Source organism: Papio anubis, chromosome 6 (genome assembly GCF_008728515.1).
Source record: "Papio anubis isolate 15944 chromosome 6, Panubis1.0, whole genome shotgun sequence".
Classification (NCBI taxonomy): Eukaryota; Metazoa; Chordata; class Mammalia; order Primates; family Cercopithecidae; genus Papio; species Papio anubis.
This window is the reverse complement of record NC_044981.1, coordinates 32,922,452-32,939,789: the sequence shown is the minus strand read 5'-3', so window position 1 is coordinate 32,939,789 and position 17,338 is coordinate 32,922,452. Positions and strand designations below refer to the sequence as shown.

The 17,338-nt window shown below is 42.3% G+C and overlaps 1 protein-coding gene across 3 annotated transcripts in view; it reads left to right on the top strand.

The window, feature by feature from the left end:
- The window catches only part of ILRUN (inflammation and lipid regulator with UBA-like and NBR1-like domains), a 114,742-nt gene that overhangs the window by 88,656 nt on the left and 8,748 nt on the right, over window positions 1–17,338 (top strand). For 2 of the 3 annotated variants that reach the window (XM_017957817.2, XM_017957816.2), the window contains one exon: window positions 4,054–4,403. In XM_017957817.2, the coding sequence (XP_017813306.1) occupies window positions 4,054–4,403 (350 nt within the window). Of the gene's footprint in view, window positions 1–4,053; window positions 4,404–10,449; window positions 15,479–17,338 lie in introns of those variants that run through there. The other variant, XM_021937151.2, reaches the window with a different exon arrangement.

Below are 17,338 nucleotides of genomic sequence, written 5' to 3'. Positions count from 1 at the left end.
CAATGCAAAGAGAGGGGGAGGTGGCTTAAGTATGATAAGTTCTGGTGAGTCATACTAAAGACATTTTTGGCCAGTGCAGTGGCTTATACCTGTAATCCCATTACTTGGAGAGGCTGAACCAGGAGGATCGCTTGAGCCCAGGAGTTTAACAACCTGGGCAACATAGTAAGACCTCATCTCTACTAAAAATTTAATTAAAAAAAAAAAAAGACATCAAAAAGAAAGAAAGAGACAGAGACAGAAAGAAAGAAAGAGAGAGAAGGGAGGGAGGGAGAGAGGGAGGGGAAAGGAAAGAAAGGAGAGGGGGAGAGGGAAAGAAGTCTCACTATGTTGTCCAGAATGGTCTCAAACTCCTGGGCTCAAGTGATTCTCCTGCCTCAACCACCCAGAGTGCTGGAATTACAGGTACTAGCCACTGCACCCAGCCTAATGATGCTTTAGTTCTAAAGAGGGAAAAGGGGTGGTGGTAGGTCATTAGTCTTTATTTATGGATAATAGCTTTCTCATAAGCATTTAGTTTCCTGAGCTAAGAGAATGAAGCATATGACCTGTGGCTGAGTAGCTGTGTGCCAAATGTATCGTGTACTTACAAAAGAATTTATTTTTAAAACAGATGTGTGGTAGACGAGAAGTAGGAGTAAAACTACAGGTTGAGTGAGTATCCCTTATCTGAAATGCTTGAGACCAGAATTGTTTCAGATTTTAGATTTTTTTTGATTTTTGAATATTTGTGTTATATCAGTTCATCATCCCTAATCCAAAAATCCAAAATCTGAAATGATTCAATGAGCTTTTCTTTTGAGTGTCAGATTGTTGGTCACAAAGTTTTGGATTTTCGAATTAGGAATACTCAGCCTATATTGTAAGACAGGGCATATCTGTTTGGGAAAAGCAAATAGTAGAGTGAAGGAATGCTATCTTTTGTTGGAAAGCTAGGATAGGAGAGCATGGAATGATTCGTCCTCCGACTGCCTGCTATTGGATTGACCCACTTCATTGGATTGATTTATGAGATTGAGCTTTGAACACAGGTCCTCTGATGCACTGTTCCTAGCACTGTCCCAGATTTTCAAGGGAAGTGGCACACTACACGTGCAGTGTTGTCAAGAGGTTTAACTTTTATGATGCTAGTTTACATGAGGATTTATATTTTCTTTAATGATAAGTGTATCTGGAATGAATGCACATTCCTGTGAGTCATGCCAGTGCTGCTGGTGGCTTTAATTTCCTCTTCTCAGAGGAGAAAGAAGTTGCTAATTCCAGGAGTGAACAGCAGATGTCACTGCATCTCCACTTACTAGGGCCTGACTCTTAGCTGTTTGGATACAGCCAGTTCTTAATACAGCTCCCAAACCTGTAAGTTTTTATGGTTGTGTGATACCCTGAGATTCTCTTTTTGTTTTTTTTGTTTTTTTTTTTTTTTTGAGACAAGCTCTCACTCTGTCATCCAGGCTGGAGTGCAGGGGCACAATCTTGGCTCACTACAACCTCCGCCTCCCAGGTTCAAGCGATTCTCCCATGTCAGCCTCCTGAGTAGCCGGGACTACAGGCATGCCCCTCCACACCCAGCTAATTTTTGTATTTTTAGTAGAGACAGGGTTTCGCCATGTTGGCCAGGCTGGTCTCGAACTCCTGACCTCAACTGATCCACCCACCTCGGCCTCCCAAAGTGTTGGGATTACAGGCATAAGCCACCATGCCCAGCCAGGCTGCCTTCTTTTGATATACAGCCCAAATTAAAAATTTAGAATAAACACAGCCTAAGAGAGTTTTCCTTAGTTTCCTTCACTACTTGTTTTTAGTGTTTGTTCTAGGATTATATTATCTCTATTTCTAGGTAGCTAACTGGTGGAATGTATTTGCATTTTTCTATCAACCTTTCAACAGTTATTTAGGAGCCTAGACAATTTTTTGTATTTGTTTTGAGTAGGGTTCACACAGTTAAAAGCTTCTTGGCCTTTCTGTGTTTTGCTTTTTGAAAACCTTCCAGCAGGAATGTGTGTGTCTCTGTTCTCTGGAGTGAGGTGCTGAACATCAAAGGAAACTGCTACTTTCTTATTTTATTTGAACCCTTAGCTTTGGCACTTGAGCAAATCAAGAACTGAACTATGACCAAATGTCCTATGGTGCATCTATTTAAGAATACATGTATGGTTTAATTGTGGATAGGTGGTAGGGTTTCCCTCTATAGTCATGGACTGCATAATGATGTTTTGGTCAATGATGATAGTCCCATAAAATTATAATGGAGCTGAAAAATTCCCATTACCTAGTGACACTGTAGCTTCCATAACATTGTAGTTTATTTTTTTAATGAATTTGGTGTAGCCTAATTGCACAGTGTTTATGAAGTCTACATTAGTGTTCAGTAATGTCCACATTCACTTGCTGACTCACCCAGATCAACTTCCAGGCTTGAAAGCTCCATTCATAGTAAATTCCCTAGACAGGTATATCATTTTTTATCTTTCATATCATATATTTTATTATTCTATGTTTAGATTTTTGTTGTTGTTGTTTGTTTACTTATTTTGAGATGGAGTCTCGCTCTGTCACCTAGGCTAGAGTGCAGTGGCACAATCTCGGCTCCACCTCCCAGGCTCAAGCAGTTCTCCTGCCTCAGCCTCCTGAGTAGCTGGGATTATAGGCATCTGCCACCACGCCCAGCTAATTTTTAAATTTTTAGTAGAGACGGAGTTTCACTATGTTGGCCAGGCTGGTCTCGAACTCCTGACCTCAAGTGATCTGCCTGCTTCCATCTCCCAAAGTGTTGAGATTACAGGCGTGAGCTGCCACACCCGTCCGTAATTTTTTTTTTTTTTTTTTTTAAGACAGAGTCTTGCTGTGTTGCCTGGGCTGGAGTGCATTGGTGCAATCACAGATCACTGCAGCCTGTACCTCCTGGGCTCAAGCAATCCTCCCACCTCTGTCCCCCAAGTAGCTGGGACTATAGGCGAGCACCACCACAGTCAGCTAATATTTAAATTTTGGTAGAGACAGGGTCTGTCTCTACCAGGGTCACCCAGGCCAGTCTCAAACTTCTGGTCTGAAGCGATCCTCCTGCCTAGACCTCCCAGAGTGCCCGCGATTATAGGCATGAAAAATTGCACCTGGCCTTAGATATGTTTAGATACACACATACTTACTATTGTGCTACAGTTGACTACAGTATTCAATACAGTAACGGTATAGTAACATACTGTAGAGATTTGTAGCCTAGGAGCAATAGGCTATACCATCTAGCCTAGGTGTGTAGTAGGCTCTACCATCTAGGTTTGTACACTCTATGATGTTCACACAGTGATGAAATTACCTGATGATACATTTCTCAGAACATACCTTCTTCATTAAGCAATGCATGACTGTATGACAGAAAAGCAAAGCAGGTGTTAAATTGGGTATTTTAGAAATACACCAAATTCTTGGTGGTTTTTGGTCAAATTGCCAGGGTGATAGTATCTTCCATTTTGTCTAGAGAAGTGCTGGTCCTGGCGTAATTATTAATAGGTCCCTCTTTCACTCTCGTTTGTCCTAGTTTGGACAACCTATGGTCATTCTAAATTGCTCCCAAAGGGAAGAGCGTTGGTAAAGTTGTAATTCTCGTAATTGTAAGCATTTTAAAACTCCAGAACTATGCCAGTCCTGAATTTTCTGAGTTAAATATGTGTAAAATAAAGTGAAAAACCACAAAGAGGTATTAATTCTAGGAAGAGTAACGTTTGATTTCTATCTATTGATCGTTCTCTGGAATAATGATTTCCAAAGATGACGGTGCATTGGCATCAACTGGTAAGCTTTTTATAAATAGAGTTTCATGGATCTTACCACAGACCTCTGCTGAATTTATACTAGAATTTGAATTTGACATTACCAGAAATGTAGCTATGCATGCAATGCAAATGTACGAGGCAGCTTGGTTAGCAAGCTTTTAAAACTAGCATATAGAAGAATGTTTCATTCTATGGTTTGGATAATGTTTGGGGTTTTTGGTGGTGGCTATCTTGGGCCATAAGGGTAAGCCTAGCACTGACATGAGTTACCTTTTTGTTTCAGATGTCATCTGGGTGATTCTCAGTGTGGAGGTGGGTGGACTTTTAGGAGTAACGCAGCAGCTGTCATCTTTTGAAACGGAGTTCAACACACAGCCGCATCGTAAGGTAGAAGGAAACTTCAACCCTTTTGCCTCTCCCCAAAAGAACCGACAATCAGATGAAAACAACTTAAAAGACCCTGGGGGCTCCGAGTTCGACTCGATCAGCAAAAACAGTTGGGCTCCTGCTCCTGACACATGGGCTCCTGCTCCTGACCAAACTGAGCAAGACCAGAATAGACTGTCACAGAACTCTGTAAATCTGTCTCCCAGCAGTCACGCAAACAACTTATCAGTAGTGACTTACAGTAAGGTAGGTGCCCTTGGAGAAGAGAAGGGGTAGGTGGTGGGCCTTGGGACTTGTGATACCCCTTCATGGCAAACCTAGAATCCTAGACTGCCGCTCCCCAGAGGAGGTTCTTTAAGACTGCTCAGCTCTCCTGCCAACAGCAACAACGCAAAAGCTCATCCCTTCTCCCCTTTCCCCACCCCCCTCTTCATGTCCTGTGGATGTTGCTTCATCCACATTTATAATTTACTCCTGTCTCTCTGCTATAGTTTGGGTGTTGAAAGAGTGAAGTTCTTTACCTTTAGTATTTAAAAAAAAAGAAAGAATGTTGCTCAATTATTTATTCTAAATATTGTTGTTGGGCTTTGCTTTATTTACCCTGTTTGCATGTCTTCTTGTTGATGTCTTTTCAGTCTTTTATGGCCCATCGACTTCTTATCCACAATCCAGAGAGGCCCCAGTGATATTTTGACTTTTCAAATATGGTGAATAAGTGAGAGAATTGTTTGTAGAGTTAACTGTGATTTTAAATATTCTGATTGTTGTGAGGCACTCTTCTAGGTGTTTGATTTCTTGATCTGTTTTCCTCTATGCCAGTTGATTAGTGTCTTCCATAGTTTGCTAAGGTGATGATGGTTCCTGGTTGTTGATTTTGGTTGGTTGAATAAAGCCCTGATGCTGGGAGTTCATTGTTGTAGGTGGTTCATGTGGTGGAGTCCTGTGAGCATTCCTGTGTATTCTTCTTTGAATAATAATGCTGCATATTAAGCCTAGCATCCTACCCATATTACCTCATAAACTGTTATGTCTGTCCTGGCTTCAATTCATGTTGGCATTCACCTTAAATTTTAAAAATAAAGTTTATGTTTATTTGAGGGGCAAGTGACTATGTTGTAAGAATGATATTTTTCTGACCGGTAGTTTTATTTTATTTTTATTTTTATTTTTTATTTTTTCCAAGATGGGGTCTTGCTCTGTCACCGAGGCTGGAGTGCAGTGACGTAATCTTGGCTCACTGCAACCTCCGCCTCCCGGGTTCAAGAGATTCTCCTACCTCAGCCTCCCAAGTAGCTGGGATTACAGGCACCCACCACCATGGCTGGCTAATTTTTGTATTTTTAGTAGAGACAGGGTTTCACTATGTTGATTAGGCTGGTCTCGAGCTCCTGACCTCAAGTGATCCTCCTGCCTCGGCCTTCCAAAGTGCTGGGACTACAGGCATGAGCCACAGCGCCTGGCCCTTTTTTTTTTTGAGACGGAGTTTTGCTCTTATTGCCCAGGCTGGAGTGCAATGGCGTGATCTCAGCTCACTGCAACCTCTGCCTCCCGGGTTCAAGCGATTCTCCTGCCTCGGCCTCCCAAGTAGCTGGGATTACAGACATGTGCCACCACGCCCAGCTAATTTTGTATTGTTAGTAGAGACGGGGTTTCACCACGTTGGTCATGCTGGTCTCTAACTCCTGACCTCAGGTAATCCACCCACCTTGGCCTCCCAAAATGCTGGGATTACAGGTGTGAGCCACCATGCCCGGCCTGACCAGTAGTTTAAATGTGGTCTAGATCAAGAGACAAATTAAGAAAACTAGGTGATGTGAGTCCTCTTTCACATGCTCTAATAGGAAAGACTTCTTTCAGTAGTAATAACATAATGAAGGATTGATTTATCGGTTGATTGGGTGGTCATTACAAAGGATTTTGTGGATTAGTGTTAATTGTATAGGATATAAGAGAAGTAAATTGGCAAGAGAGTAAATTGCCTGTATTTGAGGAAAGACATTTCACATCTTAACGCTCTAATAAATAAAATATTTTCTTCTAAGCTCCTATTTCTCTAGTATTTTTTCTTGAATTTAACCCTCCAGAGTCTGTGACTGTTCTGAGTGGTAAATGGGCCAGCCCTGGGCTAAGCATGCTTTGTTAGAATGAGAACTTGAGTCTGTTGGGTTTAATGGGAAGACTAACGTTGATTGAGGCAAAACAAACCAATTGCTCCTGTGCTTTCTCTAATGGAAGCTGCCTCACCCAACTACAAGCTTTCTGGCTTGGCCATCACTGCAGTTTTAGGAGAGAGCTGTGCTGTTCCTGGCCAGGGCACTGCACTTGTCTTCCTGAATTGAGAGACCATTAATTGTTTTCCTCTTTAGGGACTGATGCTTTTTAACCACCTCTGTGATGGTTGCACACAGTCATCACAGAAGGTTGGGAATGTTGGGCTGGTGTTTTCTGCCAGCGTTAATTGAGGTCCTACCAGGGGTTGCTTCTTTTGGAAGGACTGGACTAAGGTGAGGTTATTGACTTATTTCTTGAAGTTGATGAACTCCTGGTATTAATATGTTATCTAGTTTTTTTCCTGGACTTTGTAGGATCATTTAGAAGTAGCATTTGCAAGAACTGTAGAGAAGAACTTCCCATTAGAGATAATATCCAAAAAGACTATTGACTATAATGCATTGAAAATGTGAAACTTAGATGCCAAAGAGAAATTGGAATCTCCTTTTTTTCTTAATCTAGGCAGAATCCTAGAAAGCATTTATATGAAGCATCGAGCAGGTTCTCTGAAGGCATTTCTGGCTAAAGTTGAGTCAGCTCCACTCTAGCTCTTAGGGCTCCTTAGGAATAGAATAGGGTGTAGGAGGTAGTCATCAGTAAATATTCATACATCTGGGCACTGTTCAGAGCAGTGTACATCGTACATTAGGAGACTTGAGGAATAAAAGGATCCCTACCCACTAGGAGCCCGCAGTACAGTAGGGGATATGAAACATGCACAAAGCAATTAGAGAGCAATTCAGTCAAAATGAAGTATGAGTTTGGTCAGTAGAGAACAACATAGTCCAAATGTATAATCTGTGTTTTGGGTTTTTTTTGTGTGTGTGTGTGTGGTTTTTTTGAGATAGAGTCTCACTCTGCCACCCAGACTGGAGTGCAGTGGCACAATCACAGCTCACTGCAGCCTTGACTTCCTGGGCTCAAGCGGTTCTCCCATCTCAGCCTCCCGGGTAGCTGGGACTACAGGCTTATGGCACTACAGTCGGCTAATTTTTAATTTTTTTTGTAGAGATGGGATCTCCCTATGTTGCCCAGGCTGGTCTTGAACTCTTGGGCTCAAGCGATCCTCTTACCTTGACCTCCCAAAGTGCTGAGATTATAGATGCAAGCCACTGCTCCCAGCCTATGTTGTATGTAATGGCTGAAAGGGTGCAATAAGAGTTAGAGAAGCAGAGATGAAGTGGAGATGGAGTTGAAGGAAAGGGCTTTTCAGAGAATGGGTGAGATTTGGAAAGATGGACAGACAGCAAGGACATGGAGAACAGTTGAAGTGCCGAGGGCAGAGTGAGTAAAGAGATGAAGTGGAGATGGAGTTGAAGGAAAGGGCTTTTCAGAGGATGGGTGAGACTTGGAAAGATGGACAGACAGCAAGGACACGGAGAACAGTTGAGGTACCAAGGGCAGAGTGAGTAAGGGGCCTGCAGTCGCGAGGTATGGGTGATGGACAATGGGAGATAGGTTCAGTTGGTTGCAGTGTGTTTTTTTGATGAGTAGGGATTAAATAATTATACAAATGACGTTGAAAAGAATTGGTTAAATGGAGGACATCTGTCATAAATATGAGTGGACATCTATCATAAATCTTTGCTAAATGTGAGCCTTAAATGCAGAGATAATCCTAAACATTTATATTTGGCTTGAGAATATGTAATTTATTTATTTATAAAGGCAGGCATGCTTGAGGTTCTGAAGTATATACCTGAGGAAGTGATGAGATCAGGTATATATCAGAGTTATTTTTTAACTATTTGTATGGGCTAGGCATGCTGCTAAGTACTTTACATGTATCGTCTCATTTTTAGATGATGAAACAAAGATATAAAGATGATACATTACATGTATCTCATTTTTGGATGAGGAAACTAAAACTTAGCTGGCTAAGTAACTTGCCTAGTATCACACAGCCAGTGAGAGGTGGAGCTGGCATTCAAGTCCCGGTGCCACATTACTAACAGGTGTTTAATGGTAGGTAAACCTGAGCTTTCCCTCGATCCTCCTGTTGGGCTGGAGGTTGTGTTGGGGGAAAGCTTGCATTGAGTTGATGACTGGTAGTATCAAGGTGTGAATGAGGAGGAGTTTAAATAAGATACACAACCCTTATATAATCTGATCATTGACTATGGCATCTTTTGAAGAGCTCCAGTGTTTGCTGGGTCTTTAAAGTAGTGACTTCTTTTTCTGGTTGATAAAAAAGATAAAAGTATTTTTACACTCAAGGTACCCAAGCCATGTGGTGTTTATAGTAAATTAGCACCCTTTTATTTGTGAATGAGTGGAGAGGAAGAAGAGACCTTTGGGGTTCTGGAATTGGGAAGTGTTTTCCATTCAGCCCAGGTGCCATTTTGTTGTTGTTTGTTTGTTTGTCTTTTGAGACAGGAGTTACGCTCTGTTGCCCAGGCTGGAGTGAAGTGGCACAATCTCAGCTCACTGCAACCTTCGCCTCCTGAGTTCAAGTGATTCTCCTGCCTCAGTCTCTTGAGTAGCTGGGATTACAGGCACGTACCACCACGCCCAGCTAATTTTTTGTATTTTTAGTAGAGAGAGAGTTTCACCATGTTGGCCAGGCTGGTTTCGAACTCCTGACCTCAAATGATCTGCCCATCTCGGCCTCCCAAAGTGCTAGGATTACAGGCATGAGCCACCGCGCCTGGCTCAGGTGCCATCTTTATCGGCTAGGTAGGAGGGGTGCCTGAGGTGCTAGTGTCAGGGATCGCTGAGTTGGCAATAGATCCGATTAACTCCAGAGAAGTCCCTGCTTGCCATCAAGTCTGGGAAAGAACGTGATGCTCTGGAAGCCTATGACCACAGTTTTAGCAGGCAGGTAGTTTCCTACTGCCTCCATAGTTACAATTTAACTTGCTAAGGTTGGTAGGATGAAGGTAAAAGATTGCTTTAGGCACCTGCACTATGAGGGCTGGGTGGATATGTCAACAGAATGGCACATCTGTCAGTGCCAGGAACTGGACACCCTGGAGTCCTTCCCAACTGTTCTTGAGTCATCGTAAGCTCCCTGAACTCATTGCTCCGTCCCTGGGGGGAACGCCTGCCCTAGCTGCATCCCACAACCCAAAGGGGTTTCCCTGTGGGGAGCTGTCAGAAGGAGTCAGAAAAGTAAGTATATGCTGACTCACCTCAAAGATTCATAAATCTGGCTCCCTGCTTTTGTTAGAAATTGGCTGGCCTTATTGTCAACTCAGTTGTGACTGAACTATCTGTCCCAGGTGAACAGTGAGATCAAATACTGGTGAAGGCTAGAAAGTGTTTTAATTATCCCTTGTTATGTGATTAGCTGAAGAGCTTCTGACGATCAAGTCAGAGTAGGATGGGTGCTCACTCTGTTGACTCAAGGCTAACCTTGCTGTGAATTCTAGCACTGTGACTCATCTCTAGGGGGCCAGAGTAGCTTCTGTTTGGACAGTGCGAAACTGATGAAGAACAATTCACAGAGGTGTGGAAAGAGAAAAAAAAGCCCTGTTAAAGTTACATACACCTTTTTCTTATATGCCAGTAATTTTTAAGATTTCACTGTTTTCTAAGAAGGCCTTTACAGGGCAATAAGACCCCAAATGACCTGATTCAGGACAGCTGGGAATAAGAGTATGGCTGGCAGAATCGAGGGGCTGTTCTTTAGGACAGCTACATGCTTTGCTTTCTTTCACTACAGGAGTAATGATTTACACTGGGAGCTGAAGAGGACCCCAAATTCACTTATTTTGTTTCTTGAAATATGGCTCTTATATTGTGTTTGTCCTTTCTTCCAAAAAAAAAAAAAAAAAAGTATTTGAGGCTGGTATATGTCATATATTCCCCCTTTAAACTGGATTACAGTCTGAGCCACTGTTATTACTTCCATCAAATGCTGGTTCAGAAGGAGAAACTTATTATTATCTTTGTGGGGAGGTTCATCCCGCTCCTCCAGAGCCAGCCCTGCCAAGTGCCATCTGCTCGCGCGCTCGTGCTTGCCGGCTTGCTTTTGTGCTTATTCTCTTCCCCCACCCCCACCCCTTTCCTCTCTTAACAGTCATCCTGTAAAGCATTTTGTATCTGGAGCTAGCAGGACTCAGTCTGCTTCTGTTACATCAGAAATCAGCTCTTTTTCTCACCTGCTGCTATCTGTTGACTAAGGCATAGAAGAGTTTTTTTCTCTCCATCCAGGTGAGGGTTTAGAAACAGTAGTGGGGGCTGCTGGAGGAGGTTTGGAAAAGGCAGATCTTTTGTTCTATGGGCCTGGCAATGTAATGGCTTGTGGATCTATTATCTACTTTGAAATGGCCAAAAAGTTTAAAGTAATAATAAGGGAAGGGTTTGGGGTGATTTCGTGGAATTGGAACCAACATTTGCCCGGGTAGTTTGATCAGAAGGCAGGTAGTTGGTGTCCTCGACTGGGCTAGTGCTTATGTGAGGCATTAAGAGGGCACCCGTGTAACCTTCCCACTGCCATGAAACCCTAGAATTGTCTTCATTCTCACATGCAGATCCTCTCCATGAAAGGTTCAAAGATGGTTCAAAGAGAAGCTAGATGGAAAATTGGTGTCACTTGGCCCTCTGGCAAGGAACAGGTAGTAAGAACACACTATTCTCATGCCAATGAAAGTACATTAATCAGAGCTGTAAAACTATCATTGATTGAGCACTTACGTACCAGGCGCTGTGCTGAGGACTTTTTTAAATTTAATTTTCATTATTAAAATTTATCAGTGTACGTAGTTTAAGGAACCAAGTAGTTCTACAAAGCTTATGGCAAAAAACACCAGTCACCTCCCTGCTTCCCAGCCTCCAGTTTTTATTCCCCAGAGACAATAGGCTCAGTGCTTGGCATGCATTACTTCATGTAGTCTACAAACAGTACCATGATAAAAGTGTTGTTATTATCACTCCTTTACAGTTACGGAGACTGGTTCAGTAATTTGCCCAATGTCGTGTACCGGGGTGATAAGACCAGGATACCAACAAAAGCAGTTATTTTGACTCCTAAGCGTGCTCTATTCTCTTAACATTGCACTGTGTTGCTTCCCAATTGCAGTGTTCGAGTGCACATTTTTATTAGCTGGGCCGACAGTTGTGGGCTTTCTGTAATGTACAGCTACATTTTAAATGAGGATCAAGGCAATCGTTAACCAAATATTATGTGACTTTTCTACTATTAAACCTCTTCTCCCCACAAACTATTGCTTTCTCTCTAGCCTCCAAGAAGGGAAAAGATTACCTAGAAACCTTCATAGTCACTTGGGTTTAGGTTTTTGTTGGCATTGAGATTTTCATTAACTCACTCTTGTTACAGCAGATCTGTATTTTTGATGTCATACACACAAAAACCAAACCTGTCTGTATTCCTTGATAGTGGCCACAAGATACAGTCTGTGGAGTCTTATTTTTCTGGGACAAATTAAAAATCTCTCTTTGAATGTACTGAGTATTTTAGAATTAGAACATACGTAAGGGCTGTCCTACAGTTGCTTTAAAGTCGAGTTTTGTTTCTGTAAAGCCTATATGGAGAAAGAATATTTTAGGCAGAGGACAACCAGTGCAAGCCCTGAAGTGGAAGTTTGCCTGGTGTGTTCAAGGGATAGCAGGGAGGCCAGTGCCTGGAGCAGAACCACAAGAGGGAGAGTAGAAGGAGATGAAGTCAGGGGACAGAGACCAGATCGTGGAGCGTTTTGTGGGTCCTTATAAAGTTTTGGGCTTTTGGTCTGAGGGTAAAGGGGAGCCTTAAAAGGTTTTCAATAGAGAGATAATATGTGTGACTTAATGCTATAAAAGGAGCACTCTGGCTCTTGTATAGTAAATACAGGGCAAGGGTAGGAACAGGAGGCCAACAGGGAAGTTAGTGCGGTCATCCAGGCAAAGGGTAAGAGTGGTTCAGATCAGGCTGGTGGCAGTAGAGGTAAGAGAAGTGGTCCATGTCTGGATCTATATTGTGTAGTTAGAGCTAACAGGATTTGCTAATAGGTTGGAAGGGGATGTAAGAGAGAATAAAGGATAACACCAGGGTTTTTGGCCTGAGCAATTAGAGGGATGGAGGTACCATCAATGGAGAGGGGAAAGGATGCGGTAGAAGTAGGGAAGAGATCAGGGTACCATTTTGGATACGTTGCATATTTATATAAACATCTAAATGGAGGTGTCAAGTGGGCTGTTGCATTTCCAAGTTGAATATAGAGTGTAGGAGAGAAGTCTAGGTGGAGATATAAATTTGAGAGTTATGTCACATGGATGGTATCTAATGCTATAAGACTGAATGTGATTCCCTAAATGATGAGAGGTTAGGGTTTCTTAGCTGACTAAGACTGTTGACATTTTGGGCCAGTTAAGTCTCTTTTTTTTTTTTTTTTTTTTTTTTTAACGAGGCAAGGGTATATGTGTCTTGTGTGTTGTACAGTGGTTAGCAGCATTCCTGGCCTTTCACCCGCTAGATGCCAATAGTACCGCCCTCCCTCCCCACAGTGTAACAACCAGAAATGTTTCTTGACATTGCCAGATGTCCCCTGGGGGGCAAAATTCCCCCACTGGTGAACCTCTGGCATAGAGGTCCAAGGACTGAGCTTAACACTATCTATCTAACATGTAAACCATTTCATACTATCCATAGTACCTTTACTGCTTTCATTCTTATTCTTCATTCACAACACACTTGTGACTTTCATAGTTATAATCCTCATTTGAAAAAATAATAGGGAAGTATTATAAGTAACTTGCTCACATTCACACAGCAAATTGAAGGTGGGCTGCAGGCTGGAACCCGGGGATCCAGTTTGAGTCTAATGTTCTAGACCACACTACAATGAGGTTTGTTGGCAAGTGAAGTTTGTTGGCTATTCTCTGGAGGTAGTTTATACACTTAGTGTCAGGTCGTAGAGACCTCTTCGTTCATTGTAGGAACTGCAAAAGAATGTGAGGCCGGTAGGAAGCAACACAGAGCAACCAAGGGACCTGTCCCAGTTGGCTGGCAGATTAGCACACTCTGTACCAGAAGGGACTTGCCAGAAGACTCTGGGCTTAATATTTTGATGATTCTCTTTTGAAAACCCAGAAGAGCCAGTAAAGCCCTCCCAGCTTTGCTGGTGTTTACATTGGCATGAATGTTGTGTGCATTTTTTAAATAAATTAAGCAAACACTATGGGCCTTAGAAAATGTCTTTTGTTGTTTGTAACATTACTATCTGACTGAGAATAAAAAGTATCTCCAGGAACTTTCCTTTTTGTACCTCAGTAGCTTCCAAGCTGTCCAGCTCTATTTTATTTGCTTTGGGCTCTAAGCATTGTTTTAGATTGTTCTAATGCTATGCACTCTTGTAGCTAAAGCAGAGCTAATGTTCCCAAGATTGCCAGCATATTTTATTTTGGCTATAAGGGCTCATTCTCTTCCCCATACTGTGAATTCAGCATTTTAATTTCTGATGAAAGTTCTCAAAGTAGGACTAGTGAAATTATTGGTTCAAACAGATAAAGTATAATTCAAAAGTGTAAGAATGGCTCCTGGTATAGATGCTCAGGTTTCAAATGACTTGTTCTCAGCTAAGTCTGCTTTAATTGTATTCCAGCAGGACCAGAACAAAATGTAAGGTTAAGAACTGTTGTATCTCAGGAAAAATGGGAGCTACCTTAGAGCTGTGGGTGTTCCCCTGCAAAGGTTTGAGGGTCTTGAATTTTTTGCTGTGATTTCACTGCCTAAGGGCCAGTTAAACCCGTTTGCTTTACACAGTCAATAATATTGACTGATATTATGCAGTCAATAATATTGACTGATATTTTTTCGGTAAGTAAGTGAGGTCTCCTGGGTGCTCAGCCACTAATCCCTATCTTCAAAGAATTTACTATCTGATAACATAGATGTGACTAATCCATAGGGAAGAAGAAGAGCCAGTGAAGATCAAGTATGTTGAGTTCTAGTTGACTTTTAAGTGATCATAGGAATTTGGGGACGGCCAAAGCAATAAGGCTTGGAGTAATCAGGAAAGCAATCCCTTGATGGAGGATGGATTCCAACTGAATGGGAGGGAAGAAGAACCACATGCAGGAAGGCTCAGAGGCAACCACAGGCAGGGTGTGTTCACAGGACACTGGCCAGCTTGGCCGTGGTGAGTGAGGTGTGCTTAAAGAGGGTGGGGTGCATTTTGGAGGAAGACCTTTAAAAGCCAAGCAAAGGAGAGTTAACATTTAATATGAAAGGAGAGAGTGCCAGCAATGCTTTTGAGTAGGGGAGTGGCAAGACAAAACCAAATATAGCTGAAAGGAACCAAGAAGGAGAGAGAGAGCTTATTCTCTTCCCTTAATCCACCAGCCATTATGGGAGCTGATGCCTGTCAATTAATTGTAAGACACACAGTGGAGATGATGGCTTGTAAGGAAAGGGTAGTTGACAGAAAGTTACAGGAACTTGAATGAAAATTCTGAGAGAAAGTTGGACCAGCAGCCTCACCCTGTGCCCTAGCAGGGTGGCTACATGACTGGGAACTTGAATAAGCTTCCCTCATGTGGGTGTCCTCCCCAGTGAGACTCTTACTGATTCTTTCTTCCTTTTTAGGAATTTCCTCTACCCTAGGAGATGACCGTGAAAGAGTTCTGTATAACAGCATCCCACTTGGATTCTAGCACACTTGCTATTACATCAGATCTTTGGAGCTAGAATTCTGAATCACAAATAGCTTTTTTTCTGAAATCTTTACTAAAAGGGGAAGTCACATTCAGCTAGGATCCTCTACCTCCATGTAGAAACTTTGAATAATGTGTTTTCATTCACAATTATGTTTGAGTTTTATTCTTCATGGTTTTTAAAAAATTTGTAAGGGGAGTAGGGGTGGGTGAAGGCTGTGGGAGTTGCCTTTTGCCATGGGGGACTTTGGATGGATAGGAGGATGGATGACAGGGAGGATGTATGGAAGGATGAGGGATGGAAGGATGGATGATAGAGGAAGGATGGAGGGATAGATGATGAAGGGTTGGATGAGTGGGTGAAGAGAGGATAAATGGGTAGATGAGAAGTTCCCCAACAGGACTGTAGAGATAAGTTAAGAGCAACAGAAAAACTATTACAGAGGCAAATAAAAAAAGTTGTATTTAAAGAGCTTTAAAAATACATTCAGCACACTAATAACTGAGTTAAATGTTTCAGCACAATCAGAAGGCCTGGTTGAACTGAGCTTGCCCTGTCATCAGCCCTTGAGCATAAAAGTAGGGTTTTTTCCTATTCTTTGACTGGTTCTCACGCTCATTCTCAGCCAGTGCATCAAATACATCTTTGAATTTTGGGAGACTGTCACATGAAAGTGACTTGAACAGGCCAAGTGTGGTGGCTCACACCTGTAATCCCAGCACTTTTGGGAGGCTGAGGTGAGTGGATCACCTGAGGTCCGGAGTTCTAAACCAGCCTGGCCAACGTGGTGAAATCCCATCTCTATTAAATAAACTACAAAAACTAGCTGGGCATGGTGGTACCTGTAGTCCTGGCTACTTGGGAGGCTGAGGCAGGAGAATTGCTTGAACCCAGGAGGTGGAGGTTGCAGTGAGTCAAGATCACGCCTGTGCACTCCAGCCTGGGCAGGAGAATCACTTACTTGAACCCAGGAGGTGGAGGTTGCAGTGAGTCGATATCGTGCCTGTGCACTCCAGCCTGGGCAACAGAGCGAGACCAATGTTAAATCATCTACAGAAGTCCTTCTCTCATGCTGATGTGGCCCTGCTCTGCCAACCAGCAAGCCTCCCGGAGGTAGTCAGAAGGCACTAAGGAAAGGGCCCTGGTTTGTACATTCCTGAGAGAGTGCTCATTGCCCTGCTCATTACTCCAGTACAGACTTAATTTTATTTCTAGTTAATGAGAGACTAATGGGTTTGATCAGGGCCTAGTCAGTTTCTGGCCCTTGCCAGCCAAGCCAGGCCTGTGAGCAGGGCCTCACCACACAATGTTTGCAGTACACAGTCAGGACAGGACTTAGTACTAAACCCTGTATTCTTCTGTGTTTGCATTCAGTGTACATAACTGATACAAAAGGAGCACTAGGCGGGAGAAGCACTGACCAGGACTGACCCAGGAAATGAGGAGGAGGAGGGTCCTCATGGTGTTATCTGATAATGCCATCAGTATACACCGAGAGAGCATATTATTTCTCAGCCATACAGCAAACGTGCTTGTCTTTTTATTAACCTGTGTGAACCTTCTTATTTATTTAAATCAAATCACAAATAAAAGCAAAATAAAGACAGGTATGTGAAAGTCCTGTGTTGTGGTGATTTATCTAAACAACAAGCTTTCATATAGAGAAAGAGTAACGCAAAAATCTCTCAACAAGACATCCTTTTTTTCATTAGGAATTTCAGCCTTCTTTTTTTTCCTGGAATGTTGAAAAACGGGCTGACTCACCAGTCAGTGTATTTCATAATTCATTCATTCATTTTACTTGAGTCTACTGTGTGCAAGGCAGAAATAAGTATCAGGAACAGCTTCTGTCCTCATAGAAGGGCAGCCTACTCTTCTGATAGCACTGCCCTGCCTACTGATGAAAATAGGTGAATGCAGGTTAAAAAAAAAATCTAACTGAAATAGAACGATTGCCTGTTTTTTAGTACTTTGGCATACAGTTAATGTTTTCTATCAGTGATACTTTTTTAGTACTCCTTTTTGGAAAGGTTATTTTGACTTCTGTATAATTTTAGGAAGGACTCTAAGATATTGCAGGTTTACTCTCACATAAGATAAGTGATAACCAAGTCACTGGCTAGGAGTGATTCTTGCTATTCGACAGACACAACTATAAATGATTGTGTAAAACAAATCAGGAGAGACAGTTATTTTTAGGTTTGCTTTGAGGACAGGATTATAAGTACTAGATCTTAAATTTTCCTTTTAGGAGATTGTTAAGGATGAGACTGAGCTCATCTTTGTGTCTCTGAATGTTCTCTAACAATATTTTAGA